General features: G+C 45.1%; 3 protein-coding genes across 8 annotated transcripts; 1 reads left to right on the forward strand and 2 right to left on the reverse strand.

Moving 5' to 3' along the window:
- Nucleotides 1-202: 202 nt before the first annotated feature.
- Nucleotides 203-5,191, reverse strand: SELENOH (selenoprotein H). Of its 6 annotated transcripts, none has more exons than XM_080995896.1 (5): nt 5,060-5,191; nt 4,011-4,163; nt 2,726-2,871; nt 1,011-1,139; nt 203-422 (listed from the first exon to the last, which is right to left on the reverse strand). In XM_080995896.1, the coding sequence occupies exons 2-4, from the start codon at nt 4,157-4,159 to the stop codon at nt 1,039-1,041; spliced, it is 396 nt and encodes a 131-aa protein (XP_080852022.1). In that variant the 5' UTR covers nt 4,160-4,163; nt 5,060-5,191; the 3' UTR covers nt 203-422; nt 1,011-1,038. The 6 variants fall into 6 exon arrangements, with proteins under 6 accessions (XP_080852022.1, XP_080852017.1, XP_080852019.1 ...); XM_080995891.1 differs by having other exon boundaries at nt 203-427; XM_080995893.1 differs by having other exon boundaries at nt 203-427; nt 4,011-4,160; nt 5,054-5,138.
- A 2,512-nt stretch (nt 5,192-7,703) lies between these two features.
- Nucleotides 7,704-17,269, reverse strand: TMX2 (thioredoxin related transmembrane protein 2). The gene is made up of 8 exons (XM_080995735.1): nt 16,953-17,269; nt 14,520-14,580; nt 13,570-13,683; nt 12,723-12,799; nt 10,818-10,924; nt 9,467-9,532; nt 8,967-9,096; nt 7,704-8,849 (listed from the first exon to the last, which is right to left on the reverse strand). The coding sequence occupies exons 1-8, from the start codon at nt 17,139-17,141 to the stop codon at nt 8,706-8,708; spliced, it is 888 nt and encodes a 295-aa protein (XP_080851861.1). The 5' UTR covers nt 17,142-17,269; the 3' UTR covers nt 7,704-8,705.
- A 97-nt stretch (nt 17,270-17,366) lies between these two features.
- MED19 (mediator complex subunit 19) lies at nt 17,367-22,139 on the forward strand. Its single transcript, XM_080995746.1, has 5 exons — nt 17,367-17,732; nt 18,885-19,141; nt 19,970-20,066; nt 20,224-20,318; nt 20,474-22,139. Exons 1-5 carry the CDS (start codon nt 17,510-17,512, stop codon nt 20,540-20,542), a joined length of 741 nt encoding a protein of 246 aa, XP_080851872.1. The 5' UTR covers nt 17,367-17,509; the 3' UTR covers nt 20,543-22,139.
- Nucleotides 22,140-23,601: the final 1,462 nt, after the last annotated feature.

Below are 23,601 nucleotides of genomic sequence, written 5' to 3' on the forward strand. Positions count from 1 at the left end.
CCCCAGGAAAACCTGTTTAGTGCCAAACTGGAACAAACATCAATCTGCAGAAAACTTAATTGATGACAGGTTTTTTCCAGGGGAAACAGCAGGACAAGTGGAAGTGTAGATGGGGCCTTAGTGAAGCTGTAGCACATGCTGCACTAAGGTTTGTCTAGCCAGATGCTGTCCTAACTGAACAGAATTAAGTATAAGGCATGACAACAGTTAAAGCTTTATTGAAAAACACCATTTGCCCATCCCCAAATGACTAACAAAGCAAAAGGGTAAAGGGATCAGGAAACAAGCAGCTGGTACGTTCTTCCTTTCGTGGAGGAGGGGCAGCAGCTTCAGAGATGCGACTGGAGTTTCATTATTTACCCCACTTAATCATATCCCATCATGGATGCTCCACCTCTCACACAGGACGAAGTGTTCATCGGCTGTGCTAGATGCAAGGACAGACAGCCATTAGCCACAGATCTTGCTCAGTAGAAAGCAAGCTAATGCACCATTCATATACTATGCTGAGTAGCTGCGGGGGGTATGCTCTTGATTTCACCCCCTTCCCTTAGGAGATGCCAGCACAGATGGATAGCACAGCTATGATCCAAGATTCCCAGAGCTGAAAGGGAGGGGGCACCCTTTCCCCCTCCCTTGCTGCCACCTCTACACCCATATGTAATTAGGCCAGTGGCTGCATACTGCCAACCTGTGCTGTAGGTGATAGTGTACAAGACAGATGGATGGATGAGCAGTCCTTGAAATATGTGACTTAATGATGGGAGCAGTTAATTTGCCTTTCTTCCCAATTCATCCTCTACCCAGCCCGGGGGAGGGGGGGGGAGACAACAACAACAACAGAGAGACCACAAAAGAATGACTAGCTTTTAGTCCTATTTCTTGCTCCAGGCAGTAATCATTTAAAACTACATAGGAATTGGAGTGGTGGTGGTGGTGAGGCCAGTCCAATAAGGCACTGATGTCCAGCAGATCTCGGAAAATATGGCTGCTACATTGTACAAACCTACCATTGGTAATCCTGCCCAGTTGTTTGCTTTATTCTAGGTTGCCCTTCAGCATTTCAACCACTTTGTTTGGTTCGGGAAACTTGAGCTTCCGTGGTGGCCCTTTCTTGAGGCCGCTCCATAACTCCACCTCTAAAAAACCCAATAAAGACAAAATCAATAAAGACAGAAGACAACTCACCAGCAGCATTTCTATTGTGTTACTTCCAGTCAGCCACAAGCACGCAGCCAAGACGCCATGTCCCTCTGCTGGCTTGTAGGTAGGGTTGTGTGCATTCATTAAACTATTGGTTGCTCTCACAAATAACTGGACATAGCAGTAGCTGAGCCAGTTACATCTCCAGTTGCCCAAGATCTCACACGTTGAGCCAGTTCTACAGCTGAGCTTGTGTGTGGAGTGGTGGAAAGAGAAACCGAATCTAACCGGACCACTGGGCTAAAGCTTGATCAAAGAGCTGCTATGTAGGTCTTGCCAAACATTCAGCCCAGTATCCTGCTCCAGTTCAGAGAAACCCTGTGAGCAAGGCTCCAGGTGATAACTGGAGCAGCTAATAGTGCTGGAAGTTGTGCAAGCCACCTCTGGAGAATTCCCAGTCTCTCTTGGCACTGCCTGCCCACTCATCTTCCAGCAGCAACTAGCTTCTTGGACTTGCAGCAGCAAAGGGGAGTAAGGGATAAATAAGCAGGTAGAAAGCACAACAGAAGTGGAAGGGGAACCTCAGAATATGGCTATGGTATCTGGTTGAAACCTCAGCTAGCCCAGCTTTTTGATACGTTAGAGAGAATGACCTGGAAGTAGGTAAGTCAGGGGTGGGGAACTGTGGCCTTCCAGATGTTAAGACTTCAGCCACTCTGGCCCATGGTCTGGGATTATGGGATTTTAGCCCAGCAACATCTGTTGGGCATGGATTGTCCACATCTGGTTTCCTTTTTATGCCAGCACACCCACTCTCTGTACGGTGTCACTGTTGAAGGTTGGAGGAGTATTTACTGAATCCATCAAATCTAATAAACTGTTACAGGCACCACAAAATAACCATTTCACCTGGGGTGGGGGGTCTGGCAATTATTAGATCCTGCCACCAAACAGTTACAACATTATCAGACACATTCCGAAGCAGACAAAGACTACAGATAAAACATCTGACCACCTCACCCCACTCCTGAAACAGGCAACCCATCCTAACAAAAAACACACAACCCTCAAATTTAAAACTAATTAAAAATTAGGAGAAGCAGAGGATTTTGGTTGGTGCTAAGTGGTGCCCTCAGATGTCACACTAGGGATCCCAGCAATAAGATGTTCAGGTGCTGATCTTTCAGCCTCAAATTTCTAGTTATGTACATTCTGATGCGTACATACAGGGAACCACAGCTACTATTTATGGTCACACAGCCACCCCCCACCCCCAAATTCTATGGCACAAACCACAGCTGGGGAGAGATACAGAGTGTTTTCTGATTTGCAGTGGGATATGGAGAAGAGCACAAGGCAGCCTAATTGCTTTTTGTACTTGGGCACCCTTATGGCTTGGTGAGTGGATTTGTGAACATCTGGTCACACATATTCTAGGCAGATGAAAACTACACCAAGAACTCACTGCCGAAGGTTTCTCTACCAAGCTATATTTGGGGTATCACTAACCCCAAATAGATATGGCAACTCCAGGGAGGTCCCTACTGTCTCTCACTGAGAAGCCTCCCTTGAAAGCACTTACTGGTGCCATCTTCTTTCCACAAAGCAACCTCAAAGCTATTCCTGCGCGGTTTCTCAGGGTTCACCATCACCACGATGTCAGGAAAGGTCTGGTGCAGTGCCTCGCTGACCGCATTGGCACTGCGCCCATAGACTCGTCAGCTTTTACTGTGGAATGAAGAAAAGCTTTCAGAGAACCACCTGAACTGTGATTTGAAAGTCTCTGTTGAACCCATACAGGCACAAAGCAATGAATGGTTTGACTACATGGAAGAAAGCACAACCCCACCAGTGTTCAGAGAGTTCAGCCCAAACTTCCCATTCCGTTTTCTACTTCATAGGAGAGATGCAGTATTTAGGGATGAGGTTTCCTGTTCAAAAATGTGTTCTTACTAGAGCTGTGGCAATACTCAGTTAAAAAATAATCAATTATAAATTTGGTGTATGTATGTGTGTGTGTGTGTGTGTGTGTGTGTATGTATATATATATATATATACCACCTGTGATTAAATCTGCTGACCAATTAAACTTTTAATACTAGTTCTGATACCAGTTTGCTTGGTGCCTACTGTATTGTCACTTGCATCTGTAGATGCAATTTTAGTCATACCACATTTATAATTTTAGGGCGTTTATTTTTGTATAAACATTTGAATGGTTTTACTCTTTTTTTAAAACCATCCAGGGAATTGGATTCAAGGGTGATATAATAATTACTTATAAAGAAATAAGCAATCAGCCACAGATGGCAAACAACACCTAAAGAGAGTTATTTCCTCCCAGATGAAGAAAAAGGAGGAAATAATACTTCTACACATACATTATTTAAAACAAAAGCAAAAAAGGTGTGCTCTTTCTTTTGAAACCATTTTTCCCCTCAGATGCAAATGTATGTAGATTTAATCAATTAAAACTAAAATAATTAATATACTTAAGGGTCGCATCCAATACCATCAGTGTGCTAGCAGTTTTCTCTCTCTTTCAATGCTGGGCAACAGGTCTGCTGGTAGAACTGCCTCTCATGAATGAAATGTCACAAAACTACCATTACTATTTCTGTCCTTAGGAATTGTATCTGCAGATGCAAGTCGTTCACTTATGGTACTTCTTGTGCAAAAGGACCCACTATCAGAGCAAATTCAACACTGGCTGACTTTAGGATTGTGCTGGGTGCAACCCCAAGATTTTTTCTCCCAGGCAGCAGCCAGCTCTACCCAGGAATCCCTTCTAGAAAGCAAAATGCATGAAACAAGCCATGAGGGTCCCATCCTTAGTCAGATGATGCAAATAACGGGCAGGTACACACCAATGCTCAATGATCACACGAAAGCCCAATTCTTCATCCTTCTTTGGTTTCTTGGGTGATTCCTCAGCAACATTCATCTCCACTCCTTCAGATGTTGCAGTCTTGGCCCGAGGTGCCTCTGCCTTCCTCTTCCTCCCTTTGGGGGCCATTCTACTACAAAAGCAAACACAGGAGGGTAGGAAAAATAATGCCCCACTCACCCCACTGGGCTGCACATCTCAATGCATGTGGCCGGCCTTCCTAAGGGGAACAGCCAAGAAGATGAAGCTCCTTCGGTTTGCTTTTGCTGCCTTATACCAAATCAGATCATGATGCATCTAGCTCTATTGTCTAAAGGGAAGGATAGATCTTCTGCATGCAAAATACTGCATGCATGCATGCAAGTAAGCAAGCAAGCAAGCAAGCAAGCAAACTGAGCCTTTCTGCAAAGAACATTATAGTATCAATCCTGACAAAGTAAAATACCCTAATGCCATAAGGAGGACACTAGAAAGGCTTAAGTGTTAAGCATTTAGAAATTGGGTTATCAAACCTCTTGCAAAACACAGGAAAATCTATGGAGGTTGATTCACGTGTACACACTTTCAAGCAAAGAGAATGCGAGCCTTTAAACTAATATTCTTAAAAAACCTTTTAAATTAATTAGTTACACAGGGCGGGGTGGGCAGAACGTGAAAAGTAGTCTTTACTTGCAAACCGCCCAGAGAACTTTTCTGTTAATGGGCGGCATATAAACCAATTGAAATTTAAAGGAAAAGAATTAGGAGAGCTGGTTATCCCGAAGAAGCGAAGATAACGGCAGAAATAAGCCCCCCCCCCCCAAAAAAGGGCGCCAAAAAAATCCAACTAGAGGAGGAAAAAGCAACAGCAGTTAACCAGAGCGGCAGGCAGGATGAAGCCAGCACAGCGTAGAAGCCAATTACCGTAGGAGAGAAGCGCCTACGAAGGACAGAAAGAAAACAGCACGAAGCGTATCCCATCGTTGGAGAGAGCCGAAACAAAAGTGATAATAGAGCCAGATTGCAAAAATTCTGGATAGAGACTCCTACCCGTTGCACAAGCGGGCAATCTCCCCTGGCCTGTCTTCTTTCTTGCAAACAGCGCTCCAGCCCACGCGCAGCAAGAGGACGACAAAGGAAATTACTTCGGCACCAACCACGTGCGCCGATGATGGGAGGGGAGACCTGGGAATAATAACGCTAAAGTCGGGAAAGTCACAAAGCAGCAGTCTGCTAGCTGGCCAGTTCAGCAAATGGGGCGCCTTCTGAGGATGCCAGCCTTAGCTATCAAAACGTTTTGTTTTGATGAAAGAATAGCAATCGCAGGACTTTTAACCGCCCCCCCGTTCAAAGAGGTTTTGCAAGGTGGTTGCTACCACTTACACAAGCCCCTCTGCAAATCGCGATGAAGTTCTGCAGCAGCCAATCCCGGCTCGCTCCCGGTCCTGGCTTCTAAGGTAGCGTCGCTGGTTTAGCATTTCGCTGCAATTCCCCGCTTAGTACTGATCGCGGGCAACCAGATTCGTTTTCTTGCGATGAAGCAGTGGAAACATCCGCTGCACCATGCTGGGTTGGTCCTTCTACAAAAGATCACTTAATGCGGATGATCCCTATGCATGAGTTTTAAATATAGAGGGTTTCCCCGCCCCATCTATTCCGTTATGCTAATTGAAGGTATAAAAAAGAGCGTGGCAGGGCGCAGGAAGTATTAGAGTTGAGTCATAAACGCTACTGTTTTGCACTGTTTCGAAGTCACATCGCTATTACCATATAAAGTTGGCTGTATATTCTAGTAAATAGGCATCAGCTAGGTCAGGGGTCTGCAACCTGCGGCTCCGGAGCCGCATGTGGCTCTTTTACACCTTTGCCGTGGCTCCGGGGCGGATACTAGCGAGGGGAGGAGGCGCATTGTGTGCCCCGACACTCCCCACTGTGGTGGGCGCTGTACTGGCTGTGACGTCGCATGGGGGTGGTGCGTGCGTTAGTCTGGCACCGTCCTGACGTCACCTTCCCGCCTGCTGTCAGATCGCGGCTCTGGAGATATGTTTTAAATGTCGCAATGGTTTTGCGGCTCCCAGTTTTTTTTTCTTCAGAAACGGGTCCAAGTGGCTCTTTTTGTCTTAAAGGTTGCAGACCCCTGAGCTAGGTATTGTAAGAACTTCAGTCCGAGGTTTGCTGTTTAGCGCTCTCTCTTTTGCCTTAAAGAAAATGGGTTTCGTAAAACCAAATTCCCCAAACTCTCCCTATCTTCTAATGCAGTACTCTCTTGTGGCATGGCAGCAGGCAAAGGGCAGATCCACACATTCGCAGTACTCCCTCACAACTGATCACATGGGAGTATCTGGTTGAAAGCAGCCATGGGAAGTGATTTCGCACTGTCAAGTCATCATATGGCACTGTAGCAAACACAGAACCTTTTGTATTTTTATGTTGTGACCACTCTGTAATCTTTGGATGAAGGGCAGTATACACATTTGATTAATAAAATATATGTGGGTGAACAGCTCCTACCTTTCTTTAGTAAGACACATCCACCTCCTAAGTTAGGAGCCCCCAACTACTTTTAGGGAACTTTTTTCCTTATCTACCCTAGCAGAACCACTGCAGTTCCATTGTAAACTTAGCTGCCTGCTTATAGTTCCCGAAGTTTGTGCTATTTTCCTTTCTCTGTTAATAGAAGTCATTCCAATGATGATCAGCATGGCATGGCATCCCTATCCTCACTTGTCCTTCTACATCATGCTTTCCAAATTGTTCCCATTTCTCAAATCTTTGTCTCTGATTGCATCTGCCTTTAATTAGGAGGAAACAATATAGGCATCAGAAGCACAAGCTGGCATTCTGATCTAAGCAAGGTCCTTTTTATTCCTTTCTTACAGGGTTACCGTTATAGTGCTGCCACTCTGTGGCCTACACTGTCCTTTCACATCTGGCTTGGCAGTGGTGTCTTTTTTGGCCCAGCGTATGAACAGTTGCATGTCTGGGGAAGACAAAAGCAATGCCTTTGCATGTGTGAGGAACAGCAGTACATCAGATGATCAGAGGAAGCTGAGGGCAGTTATTCTTCAAACACAATTTCTTTTTTCTTTAAAGGTTTAAAAGCAGGTGTGGGGGGAGTCTGGATTGGTACTATGGTGCAAGGTGTTAACCCTTCCCCTAATTCAGCCTCACAGACAGTTTTCCCCAGGGTGAAAACATACACCTATCTATATGATTGGCCTCAGCTGACTATTTAGGAGGGGAAATTTTAATAAGGAAAATAGAAGACGAAGACTTCAATCTCTCCCCCCCGCTCCATTGTAGTCCAGCTTCAAACTGATGCCTCCTTCATCTAAAAAATGGTGGAGACCATAGTTGCGAGTTTTCCAAGATCTTCCCAGCAACTCAGCCAGCATGCTTACAGCCTGATAGAGAGCACCAAGAAGGATAGCGTAGCAAAGCCCCCATCCCATACAGAAGAGTCGAGCCCTAAACAGTGAAGAAAATTTACTTGGACACTACAAAACATCCTTTTTTAAAAAAAAAAAAAAAGTACAGAATGCCCTGAGACCTATGGATGAAGGGACAGTATAGAAATTTAATAAATAATAATGATGATGATGATGATGATGATGATGATAATAATAATAATAATAAGCAAATGCAGACTGTGGTCATAGTCCAACTCAGAAACAAAAAGAAGGCCCCAGAAGAAGACATTCCCAAGTTTGTTTATTAGAGATAGCCGTATAAGACAATTAACAGAAGTGTGAAGGTGGATGAGTACAGTGAAGTGGAGCTTGTTCCTATCCACGAACAAGCTCCCTGGGTTGGAAATGGAGTTAGCAGCTATAAGAACCCTGTCAATTATGACTCTGGACGGCAGAAGCAGCTACTCCTCCAGTTTGGGGGCAGGAGGGACCCCCTTCTTACTGCACACCCTCAGCATATTACACCACGCAAGCAGCTGATGATGATGATGCAGAGAACAGGAAATCCATAAGGACTGCATGGCTGCTGCTTACTCTCTGGCACAGCAGCACTTTCAAGTTCAGCAAAGAAACGTTGTACGTCCACCCATCGGCTTTTAAAGCCCAAAACTTATGGGAAGAGACCACGTAAGCTCTGTTGTCAGTACAGTAGAGGGCAGTGGGTAGCAAGTAGTCAAAACTGGTCAATGATACCTGTAGCTTCTCAGCCACAGATACGACCCTGCATAAAACCAATTCAAACAGGAGTGAGGTGTCACAGCTTTGACAGGAGGGAGTCAATTCCACCGAAAGTGGTGATTCCTCCCATCCTGCCCATTTACAGTGTCCACTGAGTTCTTGCTCCCCGCCCCCCCCATAGCTCTTATTCATTGCCAGAGAAGCCTGCAGCCCCACATCTAGATGCAGAAACAGGTTCTAGCTTCTATAGAGTTGCGCCACATCTTATCTTGCTGAAACTGCACCTAGCAACTCCTGGAAGGAGGATCAGGGGATGGGGGGAGAAACGTGTAGCTGCCAGCAGAGAGGCACTGAGCCCAGGAGGATAAAAGCTCCCTGGCAACTACACTCAGAAGATAGAAGCTCCCTGGCATGTACAATCATCTCCCAGCACCAGCGTTGTGGGCGAAAGCAGCTTGTGGCTGATGTCCCAGGAGAGAGATCAGAATGGCAATGGAAGAGGAATGGGGAGCTAAACAGTAAAGGAACACAGTCCAGTCCTCCGGGCTCTATTTGTCCTTCTTGCTCTCTCCATTGGGGACCTCAGGGACAGCAGGCTGTTCTGGAGACTCCTCTGGGACCTCAGGCTGCTTAGACACTTTCTTGGCTCTCTGGTACAGCTCATTCAAGTTGAATTCCCGAATCACATTCTCCTGTGACAAAAAGAAAGATCAGCATTGTTTTGTGTTACCTTGTACTGATCCCCAGCTTAATACAAGGCGCACATCTGATATTGACAGCATACAAATGAAACTTCAGATAGAGCGTACCTCCGAAAAATTCCATGAGACTGCTCGTCCCTTTTTATCAATCTGTGGCCGGCGCATCACCTCCTTCCCACCTTGAAAAAGGATTAGTGTAGGCAACTGCTTAGTGAGAGGAGATGTACTGACTTTGTACCTGTGAAGAGACAAAGGGCTTGAGTCCAGGGAGAACAAGAAAAGGAACATCTAGCCAGAGACTGATGTGGGCCAGGAAATTTTCTAGTGTTTTGTTTTTCCTTCAGGAAATATTGTTCCATAGGTTCATTAGTCATAATGAATGCCTACTACAAATAATTATTAGGTCACCATAGCTGATTCTAAGTTTTTAGCCTTGTTTATTAGATTCAAGTAAAATAAACATGCTAATATGAATTACTCACAACACTGCATCTCCTCTTCCCACACTGCCCTGCTAGTGCAAAACAAGTTTTCATGATGCTACATATCACAGACCTAGCCTTGTGGTCTTCCTCATTCTCCCAAGGTTCCTACAGCAAATAGCTCACCTGGTGCTCACATCAGGGTAGCGGCCCACATCCACCTTCCCAAAGTTCAATCCGGTGCAGTTGTATCTGGGGAGGCACAGCAATGGTTAGTATGCAGGCAGAAACACCATGAAACAAAGTAGATGCTTATTATTTCATTAATGGTCACATCCTGTTTTCTTCCTGCATGGAACTCAAGGCAGCATACATATGTGTCCCAGACACTTTCCTATCCAGACACTAACCAAACCTAGATGATCTCAGCTTCAACCAAGGTTGTGGCATCATGTGCTTTCAGACAATAACACAGAATATTAAAGAACACGGAAGGCACAGCCTTAAGCTGATTCCAAGGGCTTTCTCCCTTCTCTCAAGTTTGAACTACTCCTCTGATTAAGCACTGGGAAGCTTTAGATTTTACTGTGTTGAGTTATACAGCCACCCTTTTCCTGCTTATGCAACCACGACGTTGATGTATAACTCAACTCTACAGGGACTAAAAATGAAAACACTTTCTACACTAAGGCCATCTACTGGTCATTGCTGGAAGCAATGGGTTGCTTCAAAAAAAGCCATCGGCAGCCAGGCCCTTGCCAAGAGCCACTTAAAGAGTAATCCTTCACTTTGGTACCTCAGTACAAGGGGGGTGGGGGGAGGCCTTTGCCTCAGTTGAATGTATGGTGGGGTCACCAGAATCTCCTATGGAGTTTTATCCAGAAACTGCCAGTAGCTAATGAGCTATTGCCACCATCCATTTCCCATTAGTTCAACTACTAGGTCTCATAAACCTCAGAATGGGAACCACAAATAAAGTAAACTCTCTTGGGAACTAATTTTCATCAATTTTAAATTGACATTCTGTAGAAAGGATTAGCACTAACCTTCTGCAACCACAAGGGCCTGGATTCATGGACATTCCCTATTTGTTAAGGTTCCTTCCCATTAAAGTTTGCTTTAGAGGATACTAAATTTTCCTCTTTTAAACCATAACTTGCATGGCTATAGTAAAACTCTTTCTTAAAAGCCAGCAGTACATCAGGGGCTGCAATCAGAATAACCTGGTGAGTTTATCTTTGTTCACCCAACAAATGAACTATTGTAACTTAGAAATATAATAAGAAGAATAAGAATAAGCCACTTTTTATCCATAGATTTCAGGGCAGTTCACAGCATAAAAATACACACTCACCTTAGCCCAATAGTTATCACACTGGAACATACTGGACTCAATGCCTTTCTGTACCCTTCAGCACAACAAAAATGCTGAGTCCTGGAGGTAAAGTATGCATCACACTTTAGGCATCACACGTGCCTGAAGTCTGCCTGCCCCTGCGCTAAGACACCATACTTTATTAAAGAGTAAACCACTCACTTGAGAGACAAGTCTGCATAGATGGGAGCAAATGACTGGCACTCATTGGACCAATTAGCAAAAAATTCTACAATCCAGGTTACCCGCTTGTCCCGTTCTAGTTCCTCCTGCAAAAGAAGGATCAAGGCTGACACAATGCACATCCTTCAAATGTCCACATACAACACTCCAATAGAGTTGAAAGGATACAGAAGGACAATCCCTATCCTGAGGCAGGATCACACAACCATCAACTCTTCTCTAACCTGGTGCCCTCCAACATGGTTTGTATTCCAGTTCCCATCAGCCCCAGCCAGCATGGCCAGTGGGAATGGATGACAAGAGTTACACCTTAATAATACCTGGAGGGCACCAGGTTGGGGAAAGGTGCTGCACAGGAGGACCAGCAATCACAATCCAAACCCATAGAGTTCCAGGAGTTGAGAGGCACTGGCAAAGAACAGGAGGTTATCAGTAGAAGCCTGCTGGATCCGAGCAGCCAGTCCAGCACCCTCTCTTACGGTGCCCAACCAGATGCCTATGGGAAGCCCACAAGGGCAGAGTGTAACAGCACTTTCCTTACTTGTGCTTCCTAGGAACTAGGATTCAGATGCAAACCACCTCCAATATTGGAGGCAGTACACAACCATCATGGAGTAGGTCCAAATAGTTCATATACTAGGCCAGGGGTGGCCAACTCCCAAGAGACTGCAATCTACTCACAGAGTTAAAAACTGGCAGTGATTGACCCCCTTTTTTGGGGTTCAGGTCAAAGTTGTTGAGTTTTTTCAGGGAGGAGGTAAATTGTTGAACTTTTTTTAGGGGAGCCACAGTTGTTGAGCTTCTTTGGGGGGAGCCAATGATCTACCAGTGATCTACCGCAGACGTCCAGTGATCTACCGGTAGATCACAATCTACCTGTTGGACATGCCTGTACTAGGCTACATCCAACATTCATGCTTGCACTTCTCTCTGTGTTTAAGACTATCTGGAAAGTGCTCCCTTTGTCTGAACTTCAGAGCTCAGGGCAATGCTTTTTCAGTTGGGCTGAACCAGTCCCATTCCACCACCACTAACCAACTGACTGCCAATGACACTCTTTGTTCAGATCTTCTTAGGTCTCAATACTCTCAGTTCTCGTGTGAATATGTACCATTTCTATAAAATATTTAAAATATTTAATATTCCATATCTATAAACAAAATTTCCACAATGTTCACAGGGCGGTAAGACTGCATGCAACTTTTTTTTTAAAAAAACAATCAGCAAGAGGAAACAGCGGTACAGAATAACAAACTTGGGGCCTCCTTAAGCAGAACTAATGCGGTGCAATGGTTAGATAAAGTGTCAAAGTAGAACCTGGAAGATCGGGGTCAAATCTGCACTCAGTAGTGAAGCTCAGTGAGGGACCTTGGGCCAGACACTTTCTCTCTGACCAATCTACCTCAGAAGGTAGTTATGAGAACAAAGTGTGTATGTGAATGTATAGAATATATGCCTCCTTGAGCTCCAAGAAAGAAAAGGTAGAACATACAGTTGGAGCAGCAACAGTGACCATCTACGGCCTGGGAAGTGGACAGTTATCATCATCATCTCTCTGCTGGTTCCGTCACTGCTGCTGCCAGAAAAAGCCGGGAGCTGCAGACTATCCAGTTGCCCGAAAATAAATGTTCCAGATCCAGGGACAAAAGTGGGAGGGGAGCATATTTTCCAAGGTGGTCACTGTGGAACCTTGTTGAAGCAGTGTCTCCTTTTCAGCCAGCACTGCCCATTTCTGTTTTAACAAGGGTTTTTATTGTGTTCATTTTTTTACTGTAACGAAACTAAGTCAGTATAATATAATACGCTATACCCAAAATAATAAGTTATACCCAGCTTATCCAAGTCCACAAGAACAAATGAGAGTGCAGAGAATAAAATACTCACATCTATTGTTTTATCACTGAAATATTTGATGTATTCAGGACCCAGGTACAGAGGTGGCTTGCAGGTCATCAGGAACACTGAAAAGGCACATACCAAGCACAGCTTAGCTACCAAATGGGTAGGCAACCTAAGGCCTGGGGGCTGGATCCGGTCCAATCGCCTTCTAAATCCGGCTCGTGGACAGTCCGGGAATCAGCGTGTTTTTACATGAGTAGCATGTGTCCTTTTATTTAAAATGCATCTCTGGGTTATTTGTGGGGCATAGGAATTCGTTCATTCCCCCCGCCCCAAAATATAGTCCGGCCCCCCACAAGGTCTGAGGGACAGTGGACCGCCCCACCCTGCTGAAAAAGTTTGCTGACCCCTGGTTTAGCACTATGCTGGGATGGGATTAGGAAGCTGCTTTAAATGGGACCAGAGTGTTTGTCCACCTACTACAGTACTGTCTATTAAAATGACTAGCAGTTGCTCTCCAAGGTAGGTACTCTACAAAAGCTGTGGCTCCTCCCTGCTTTTGAGATTGGCAGAATTCTCAAAAGCTTCCCTGGATTATATTCTCCTCTTGCCAGGAATGAAGATTCCTCCAGCCCACAGCCCTCCTCCAATAGCTCAAGAAAATGGAATTCAGACAGCAGGTTCCAGCTGCAGTGTTAGATATGGCAATCATGGGGTAGTCTTTACTTCCACTTAATGCAAGCTGGCATTGCCCTATAAACAAAAATAATGCCCCAAAATAGAGGAATTATGCAGAACTGGTGGATTTTGCATCTAAAGTCCTATTATTTATGTTGTCCAAGTCCTCCTCAATTGATAGAACTAGAACTAGGATATAACTAGGATGACTCACCTATACAGAGGGTGAGGTAGAGCAGTCCCATTCTGATGTCAAGGCGGAAAAAAAGGATGACGTTGGCTACTTTGCTGAACATGAAGATGTTTCCCACATGCTGGTCCACAGTAACTTGAGAGAGAGAAAGAGGCACATTCTTATGGCTGATATTATCTGTATCACTGCTAGGCCCAGTAACAAGCTGGAATTTTGACTGAAGCTTAACTTTTAAAAAATTTGTGGAAGCTTTCTGTGCAAGACAGATTACATATTTAGAATGCCTTTTGATAGATACACACACACGGTGTAGTTTTCAAGGTATGTGGGAGTTTCTCGTCAAACGAGTGCTGTCCTAGGCTAACATTGTACAGTTTTGTATTTTACAGCACTTGCTGTAGCTTTCTACATTTGCCTACAGGTCATTCCTGCTTCCCATATCATTTCAAGCTAAACCCCACATTCTGCATATCCTTTCATCTTAGGCAGTCACTGTTCTCTGCTATATTCTTATCACCTCCATGTTGACCTTCACTTAATCTCACCCATAATACACCAAGTCTTGGCACATGGAAGCTTTGCCCCGCTGGCCTCCATATCTTTGTATTATGGAACAGAAAACAAAAGAAATAGACAGGTCACCTTCTGAAGCCACTCCTACAGCAGGAATGCACAGGGACAATGCACCGATTGTGGCAGAGGAACAAGGGCCTAGCAGCAGCCATTCATCTTAAAACTTTTCAAATCATTTAGGTGCTTTCTGTTTCTGTGTGAATTTTTGACACAACCTCATCCCACTTACACCCCATTCTGTACCAGCTATTTGTTCAAAATATACTGACTGGACCATATTGATTTTAAAGAAAATAAGATTTCGATAAAGGTTAAAGCCAGCTGTGAAATCTTTGTTTTCTGAATCATTTGTAAGCTTTACTCCAAAAAGAGAGAGATAAAGAACAAGCATTACTTACTGGATCTGCGGTTCTTCATCATCACAATGGCACTGAGGAACATAAGAATCTCCACCTCGCGCTAAAAAGAAAGATGGCAGTAAGTGGTTGTACAAGCAGTGGGGAAAAGGGACCAGCTGGCCTGTCCTTAGAGCAGATGTCACATTTATCCATCATCTAGCTAGCCATACTGCCAGTTCCAAAGGAAGCTTACAGTTGCTTGGAAGTTTCAGGACCACAAACCAAGCAGGTGCACAATGAAATAAAACTAGAGCTAACTTTTATGTGACGGCATATGCAAGGATCACTCTTATTTTGTACATTTAGTAAATTGTGCAAGTGCTCTATGTTACTTTTTTCTTGTTACATGAAAAACAAATTATGCAGTTAACTACCTCCACGTAAAGGATGATTTGCAATGAAAATATTTTTTCACTAAAACAGCTAGTGCAATCTTGCATAAACATCCTGCTCAAATGTTAAAGTGTTTTATGAGGCAAATACAAAAAGAATAGCCATGATATCTTGTTGCAGCAAAACCAAACAATTTTTGTGGCCCTTTACACAACAAAATACAGTGTGGTACATCTGAAAAACTAGTGTCTAGCACAATATATCACTGTTGTAGACTTAAGATACCACAATAAAAAAATGTTTTTGCTTTATGTGCAGGGCAATTTACATTAAGTGGTACATACAAACTTTAGGGCCAATTCATTAATAAAGGAATTGGTCTCAAGTACAACTGCAACCTACACATGGCGAGGTGTTAATAATAATAATAATAATAATAATAATAATAATTTAGTTATACAATGCCCATCTAGCTGGGTTTCCTCAGACACTTTGGGCAGCTCCCACAGAATATTAAAAATAGAATCGAACATTAAAAACTTCCCTAATCTTGCCTAAACTTCCCTAATCCTCTCAGCCTGTTGCTTACCTGTTACAGAACCACCTACGGTCATGCCCACAGAATTACACAACCAGAGATGACCCAATTAATACTTTACTCCAACCCATATGATTAAAACATGTATCACATCTAAAGAATTCAAAAGCTGTCTGTCTAAATGTCTTTTTAAGACTGCCCATACACCAGATCCCACAACTAAACTAGTTTTGTGATCACTACATTCTCCTACGTGATCAATTCTTATGGGCAGGAAACCCCACAGTGTGACATGAGAACAAGTGCTATGGGTTACCACACTCAAAGCAGCTTCTTTTGAGGTTTGGACTAGAGATATGAAAGAAGATGCAACAGGAAAGGAATTTTGACTTATTGATTTGCTGAGTTGCTATGCACACATGTGCCTTACAACAGAAGGAGAGCACAAAATGAAATGGAAGTTTTCTGGCAGAGTTGCCAGGCATGAAAAAACTATCATAAGATGTTGAGAATTCAGAGACACCTTTATGAGCTCTTTTGAACTTTTGTGTGCAGTTCAGTGCAAGCACAGGAGCCATTTGAGGAAAGGGCAGAAAATGGTAAGCAATAGTAAGAGGAAGAAGCAGAGGAAGAATGCGAGTGGGAACCACTTTGAATTTACTATCTAACCAGGGGCTGTTTGTAATTCAAACAAACACTCTGGTGGTATTATAAGCATTGAGATTTGAACAGTACAGCCAGACAAATACCAGCATATTGGGAAGCGGAGAACAGAGCAGGCCTCCACTACTTTAAAGGGAGGTTAAGTGTGAAAGTCGGCAGATATTCCTGGAGGTCACTCCCATCAGAGGTTGGAAAGAAATTCACCTCTATTGGGGTCCTCTCCTGAGGTGGAGGAGCTTATTACATTAAACACAAACTATTATCATGTCTTGCCTTTGTGCACGTCATTCTGACAACAATTAAAACAACTGGGACCTTACGAGTGTAGGATGGGTGATTAATAAAATACTAAACAGCAGCTAGTCTGCAGCCCTTCAGATCGGGTTGGACTCTTAACTTCCACCAACCCCAAATAGCATGCCCAGTAACCAAAGAGGGTGGGAACTGAGGCCCAACAATTGGGGTGGGTATTGGGTTGGTTTTTTTATTATATATTTTGTGGTTTTCTATTTTGATTTTGTTCTGTGAACCGCCCTGAGACCTCCGAGTACAGGGCGGTATATAAATTCAATAAATAAAGAAACAATATCTGGAGGGCCGCAAGTTAGTCACCCTTCACTAGTACATGGCGAACCAGCCATCAAAACAACAAGAGCGCTATCAGTTGATGGCGCCGAAGAAGAAAAGAAAGTAAAAAAGAAAGAAAGAAAAAGAAAATCTTTTTCCTTCCAGTCGGAGAGTCGAGAGTCTCCGGGACGAGGATGCCAAACGACAGATCTCGACTTCTTTGGGCAAAGGGGAGAAACGTTCCCTTCCCAGCAGTTGGCCGGATGAGCCCCATAGAGGCAAGAGGGCGTGAGGGGGGCGCCGGTCAGAAGGGGCTCCGGGCAAGGCCTCACCCAGTCGAAGTCACAGGGGTTGCCGTCCTCGCGCTGGGTGGGCAGCCCGTGGCATAACGGCGGCACCTTCCGCACCAGCAGGAAGGCAGCCGAGAGCAGAAGCGACAGCGGGTAGTAGGGCTGCGCCAGCCACCGGCAGATCCCAGGCACGGAGTAGATCAGGGCCAGCAGCGGAGCAAGCACCGCCATCTTCACCTCACCCTGACCGAGCCCCCGCGCCGACAGCTTCTAGCGCCTGCCGGCGGCGCACGCTCGGGCTCTCTGGCCAATGCCTACGCCAATCAACGGAAAGGCGGAGCTTAGAGCAACACCGCGCACTATCATTGGCCGACTTCAGAATCGCTGGGATGGATTCGGAATACAAACTAGGGGGCCTCTCGACGCATGCTGTCGACGTCATGCCGCCATCTAAAAATACGTCACGAGAAAGCAGAGGGCCGTCCAATCGGAACGCGGCCCAGTTTCCAGGTTAGTTGGCCAATCATACGTAAGAGGAGGGTTCACCGCCCTCCAATGAAAACAAGGCGAGCCGAGGGGACAGCCAAGATGCGAAGCCAATGGGAGGAGATTGCGCGGGGCACGCCGGGATGATGGAGAATTTCTCCGCTCTCTTCGGAGGGACGGAACCGCCTCCGCCTACCACAGCCGCCGCGCTGGGCTTTGGACCAGGGAAACCCGGAGGACCGGGGACTGGGCCACCTCCCGTCCCTGCCGTGACCCCCGTCGGAGAGAAAGCGGCGGCCGCCAGCGGCCCCTTCTACCTAATGCGCGAGTTACCAGGTAAGTGGCTGTAGGAGGGGGCGGGCTTCGGGGGCGACTCAGCCTACCGGAATGCAGAGGCGGGCCTTGCATCCTTGGCCAATGCCAACGAGGCGCCGCGGGGGAATGGCCCAATAGAGATACGCGGCTGCGTCTTGATGGGCACTCCTCCCTGTTCCTGTGGGAACTTAGACCCAACAGGCGAAGCTGACGACTTCGCGGAAGCGCAGGTAGTGGTGAGATTTCGATTGGCAGCTACTGGGGGCCAATGAGGTGCCGGATCAAAACAGGGAGGCGGAGTCATGCGGTGCATCCGCATTTGGCGCTGCCGAGGCGGAAGCCGCTGAAGTTCATTATTAACTTCATGGCAAGCCCCTGTTTGCCTTTTCTGCTTTAATAAGATGCTTTCTGTAATAATCTATATGGAAGGTCCGTCTGAAAAGCACTGTCTAAACACCATAAGCAAATAGGGCCCAGTGAACATGTAACAACACTATGCCAAAACCTGGCTTAGCACACGAGAGCAAGCATTCCCAGAGCAAAGTCTGTGGCTGTTGCACTATCATGGTTTGGCTCAGCACTGCATGCCAACTCGGGGGTCATGGTTGTCTCCCCCAAACTATGAGTGATCAACAACAAACAGCTCATGGCTTGTCGGGAGATACAGAACATGAGCCCAGTTTGGATGTCATGCATAGCCAAACTTGACCTTGAGTATGCATCAGCAGGACTCGGGAAGAAGCACAGCAACCATGATTTGTGTGAAGCCGTGATTTGGCTTAGTGTTGTGTGCAAACTATTGCTTTGTTATTAGGTGAGGGTCCTACAAACCATTACCTTGAAGCAACCTCCCATGGCATAAGTGGGACTTAATTTCAAGTATACATGAATAGGACTTTGGGGATTTTCTTCCCAGGATGCCTCAGCCTATCAAGAAGAGAAGTACATTTTCAGAAAGCAGAGCAAAGCTTTTTCTTGATCTGGCTTCACCAAAAGCATTTTGGGTGTATGAGGCTGGACATGTCCTCTTGTCATCTCAACAAAGAAGTCACTTTCAGGTGCAAGTAGTGTCGTATTTGAAGGATTTGCTTGCCAGATTCTATCTGCCTTTGTCCTGTTAATCCCAACAAGCCAAACATAGGCAGTATTGTTATGTCCTTTGTTCTTTGCCAGGTACTACAGAACTAACAGGGAGCACAAACCTGATCACCCACTACAACCTGGAGCATGCCTACAACAAATTTTGTGGTAAAAAGGTGAAGGAGAAGCTCAGCAACTTCCTGCCAGACCTACCAGGGATGATAGATTTGCCAGGTTCACATGACAACAGCAGCCTGCGTTCTCTCATTGAGAAGCCTCCCATCTGCAGCAGTTCATTCAACCCTATCACCGGTACCATGCTAACAGGCTTTCGTCTCCATGCAGGCCCGGTAAGTTAGAGATGGGGGCTGCAAGGGAAGAAGGAAATATTGACTGTCGGTGGGAAAATGACCTGAATGACAAAAAAAATATGCCAGAGTTGGAAATGGATGTTAGGGTGCACTGGAGAATATGAATACTGGGAGAAACTTCTAAGAGTCCAGCAAAATGGGATCCATCTCCCTTGATGGAATAGGCAGTAGTAGGTAGGCTGAAGTTAGGGAGGGATCCCAGGCAGGAGGAGTCACAAAGAAAAGTACAGTGGAACCTCGGGTTATGTACCGCCCTCCTTATGAACGCTTCGGATTACGAGCTCCGCTAACCCAGAAGTAGGTGTTCTGGGTAGCGAACTTTGCCCTGGGATGCGAGTGGAAGTTGCGTGGCGGCAATGGTGCGTTAGCAGCGGGAGACTCCATTAGCAAAAGCGCACCTTGGGTTAAGAATGGTTTTGGGTTAAGAACGGACCTCCGGAACGAATTAAGTTTGTAAACGGAGGTACCACTGTACTGCCAAATTTAGTGCTCTCTTTTGCAGAGCAGGTATGAAGAGGAAGGTTGACTCATATGTGAATTCCAGAGTAATGCTTTAGCCATATTCTGTGGAGATTGCCAAGGAGTCTAGGGAGCTCCGAGCTCATAACAGACCCAAGTACTAAGCTTAGTGAACATAGTAGAAACTTTTCTTGCAAGTTTTGATGGGGGATAACGGTGGGACCAGGTTACCAAAGAGACAAGCAACCCCCTCCCTGCAAATGATTGCACCTGTGGTTATTTACTGGAACAACAGATGCGGTATTCAGTGGACTGACATGCTCTTTTGTTTCTTTTGCACTGCTTCAGCTGCCAGAGCAGTGTCGCTTAATGCACATCCAACCACCTAAGAAAAAAAACAAGCACAAACACAAGCAGAGTCGTACGCAGGATCCTGTCCCTCCAGGTAAGAAGCTTCCTCCTTGGGTCCTGTGGTTCCATTTACCCTCACCAACCCCTGCCCTTCCTTTCCAATTTAGCATTCCACAGTCTAGCGGCCTAAGCTACCGCAATTCCTGCTTTGTCCAAAGTTCCTGCTTCAGTTCCTTTTCTCTTTTTGGTAGAAACTCCTTCAGATTCTGACCACAAGAAGAAAAAGAAGAAGAAAGAGGATGACCCTGAGCGGAAAAGAAAGAAGAAGGAGAAGAAGAAAAAGAAAGTAAGTTGGGAAGAATGCTTCTACCAGCTCAAGTAATTGTACCCTCAGGTGCCAGAGAACTGACTGAGATGTGGGGTCTTTTCTCCTGGCCTTTCATTATTGTTGAGAACTTTCATTCTCATTCTTGCATGTGTGTCCATTTTATTTTTCCTTAGAATCGGCATAGCCCTGAACACCCTGGTGTGGGCAGCTCTCAGGCCAGCAGCAGCAGCAGCCTCCGGTAAAGTCCTGCCATGGAGTTATCTTGGAAGGTGCTACAGCTTTGACAAGAAAAGGAGGAACAGCAATAATGGGGGAGTCACCACAGACTCATATACTTCCCCTGCTTCCCCTTCGCCCCTACTGAGTGGAACTTCTGGGACTCCATTGATCTCTCTATAAGGAACATAGACTTTGCCTGCGACACAATGCAGACTGGTGTCTTTATATGGGAGCCCTGCCTACTCGGGGAGGGTTTTTTTTTCTTCTTCCTTTCCTTTTTACAGAATGTTCCTGACTAAGTTGGGATGTGTCTGCCTCGTGATTTAGTTAAACCTTTGTTGGAGCACTTGGGAGGGTCTGGAACCTCCTCTCGTATCATGGGCTTGGAAACTGCACTGTGAATAGATAGGGAGAAACTCTAGAAGTGCTTTCTTTTGTAAAGTGTGGCCCAAGGCTAGTGGGTGAGTTAGTTGCCTAAGTAGAAAGAGCTAATGTGATCAGGCTTTTTCTAAATAGGAAAATGGGAGAAACTGCAGAACTGTGAGGTGGGAGTAAAGAGAAAAGGTTGGTTTTACCTTCCCGGAGTTGATCCATGCTGATAAGTAGGCCTGCTTTAGTATCATCAGCTAGAGAGTTAAGTCGAAAGCATTGACCAAATTTCTTTTAACTGTGGAAGCATGTAAGTCAAGAAGCTATACTGTGAATCCAAGGACAGAACTGTGTATATGGTGATATTTTCCCCTAAGGGCTCACTTACCAGGTAAAGGCTTCTCTACATGTAATCCCTTTAAAAATAAAACTTGAAAACAAAAAAAGCTGACATCATTTAAATATTTGCCAGCAGAAGGGAGAAAGTGGAATCTTCAGCAACAGACTTCAGCTGTGAACAGATGGAAGCCTCTTTCAGGAACCTGGACAAATAGAAACCATTGTTTTCTTCTATCCTATTCTTCTGATTTTTTCTGAATTACTACCTCAGCAGAGCACCCTGGCAGAAATGGTTCCTTAAACTGTCAGCTGGTCATCTTGCTGGCTAGTCTGTCCCACGTTTAAAGACAAAGATGGTGATGAATCTGCCCCTATCTACTGCACCAAAATTCCTTGGAGTGACAAGAGGAACATGCTTGGAAATAGCCTGCCATCTTAACTGCTTCTTCTTTCCTATAGGAAGGGGAATTTCATCCACAGTAAAAACATCTCTTTCCTGAGCTTAAGGATCAGAATGAGGTTGGAACTGCACTTTGATCAAGAGTGCCTCTTAGGGACAAACTGGACATGAGAATGTCAGGACCCTGATTGGAGTTCCTGAAACTTCTTAAAATCAGATTCCCCCAATATAAATTTTCTGCCTCAAGGGGTAAATGTGGGTCCCACCCCCAGTGAATAAGCTGCTCCAGAGAGACTGTTTTTATCATGGAAACAGCTAACACCCTCAGTGCTGTGGATCCAATCCAAACCTCCCACCTGCCAATTTTAATGAAATCAAAAAAAAGTTGAGAAATCCCTGCATAGATCGCCTTATCAGTCCTTTCACAGAGATGATAGATGCCAGTTGGAAATGAAATGCAGATGCTCTGGCTGACAGTATTAATAAATTGCTTTCTAGTGATATGCTCCATACTGCTTGTCTCTTATGCTGGTCTACTTGCACAGGAAGGCTTGCTTAATGTCCAAGGACTCCTATGAAGTAGGAGTTTGTGCAGACTTCATGTTGCTCCATGGGGGAGCTTGCTTTACCAGTGCTTTTTTGTAGAAAAGTATAGATTTTTTGGTAAAGTAGGCCTGGTTATGCATTCAGATACATAGGTCTTTCGCCGATTACAGCAAGATGCAGTGATTCAGTTGATAAGGTGGAAAGTGGAAATCATGAAAATCTACTCGTCTCATTTATTTGTTTGTGTCCTACCTTCCCTCTAAGAAGCTCAAGACAGCATACATACTTTCTGCCCTCCCTACTCCACTTTATCCTGTAGGCTAGGGCTGAGTGTGACTGGCCTAAGAACGCCCAGTGAGTTTTTGGTTCCCCTACTATGACACCATAATCATTACGCTACACTGCCTGGGTACCAAAGGAAGGAGAGTTGGGTTCTCCACCTGTATATCCTCCTCCTGATATACCAGGCTAATAAATATTAAAAGAGAGAAGGGTGGTTGGACAGACAGTTAAATTGTTTCTTTTATTCTCTTCCCCTTACATCTTGAAGACATTTGTAACCAAAATTATTAGGTCCTGGATCTATTTTCAGTACACTCCCGTTGCTGCCCCTGAACAATCTGACTGCCATTTCCTTTGCTCTCAGTACTTTCAGAAGAACAGTATGAGCTGTTTATTCCATCACCATCCTCTTCTCACTTTTGCTACAGAGAGCAAAACTGAGCTGAGGCAGTAAATGGGGATCATATAATAATGCTTTGCTTGCTGCTCTTCCATGTGCTTACAAAAGAAAGCTGATGATAATAAAGGGAAAGGATGAAAGTCTACTCCACTCCCAACTCCTCTCTACCCCCAATTATCCCATGCATCTAAATTAAAAGCCATTGCTAGTAGGAAAGGTGGGGCAAAACTGGCTAGTCCTGTTCCTCTAAGTAACTGGTGATTTCTGCATCCTGAAGAACAAGTAAGGAATACTTTCTGTTCCCAACCCAGAACCATCAGAAAAATACTGTCATCTCCTCTGCAGCCCTGGGGATATGTTTCAGGGAAGAGAAACATGCCTTCAGCCTACCCGCCCCCCCCCCGAATGTTACAGAACTTCAACACCCATTGGCCATTTTCGCTGGAGCTGATGGGCATTGTAGTTCAAGAACATCTGGAGGACCAAAGATTCCCCACCCCAGATCATCCTATGTGTCAGGTGGGTGTTCCCATGCAAGTAGCTCCACAGGCAGCATTTTAGTATTGAGAAAAAAAATCCAAGCTGAACTGGGCAGCATCAATGGGAATTGTGGAAGGTAACAGAAACTGGTGTGAACAATCTGCTTCTATATTCTTTAGAACAACGTAAATAGGCAGCACAGGAGTACACACCTGAGAGGAACAAAGTCATGTCAGCCGCAAGACGATACAAGTAGGACTAACCAT

Source organism: Podarcis pityusensis (assembly GCF_964106645.2).
Source record: "Podarcis pityusensis genome assembly, chromosome: 1".
NCBI lineage: Eukaryota > Metazoa > Chordata > Lepidosauria > Squamata > Lacertidae > Podarcis > Podarcis pityusensis.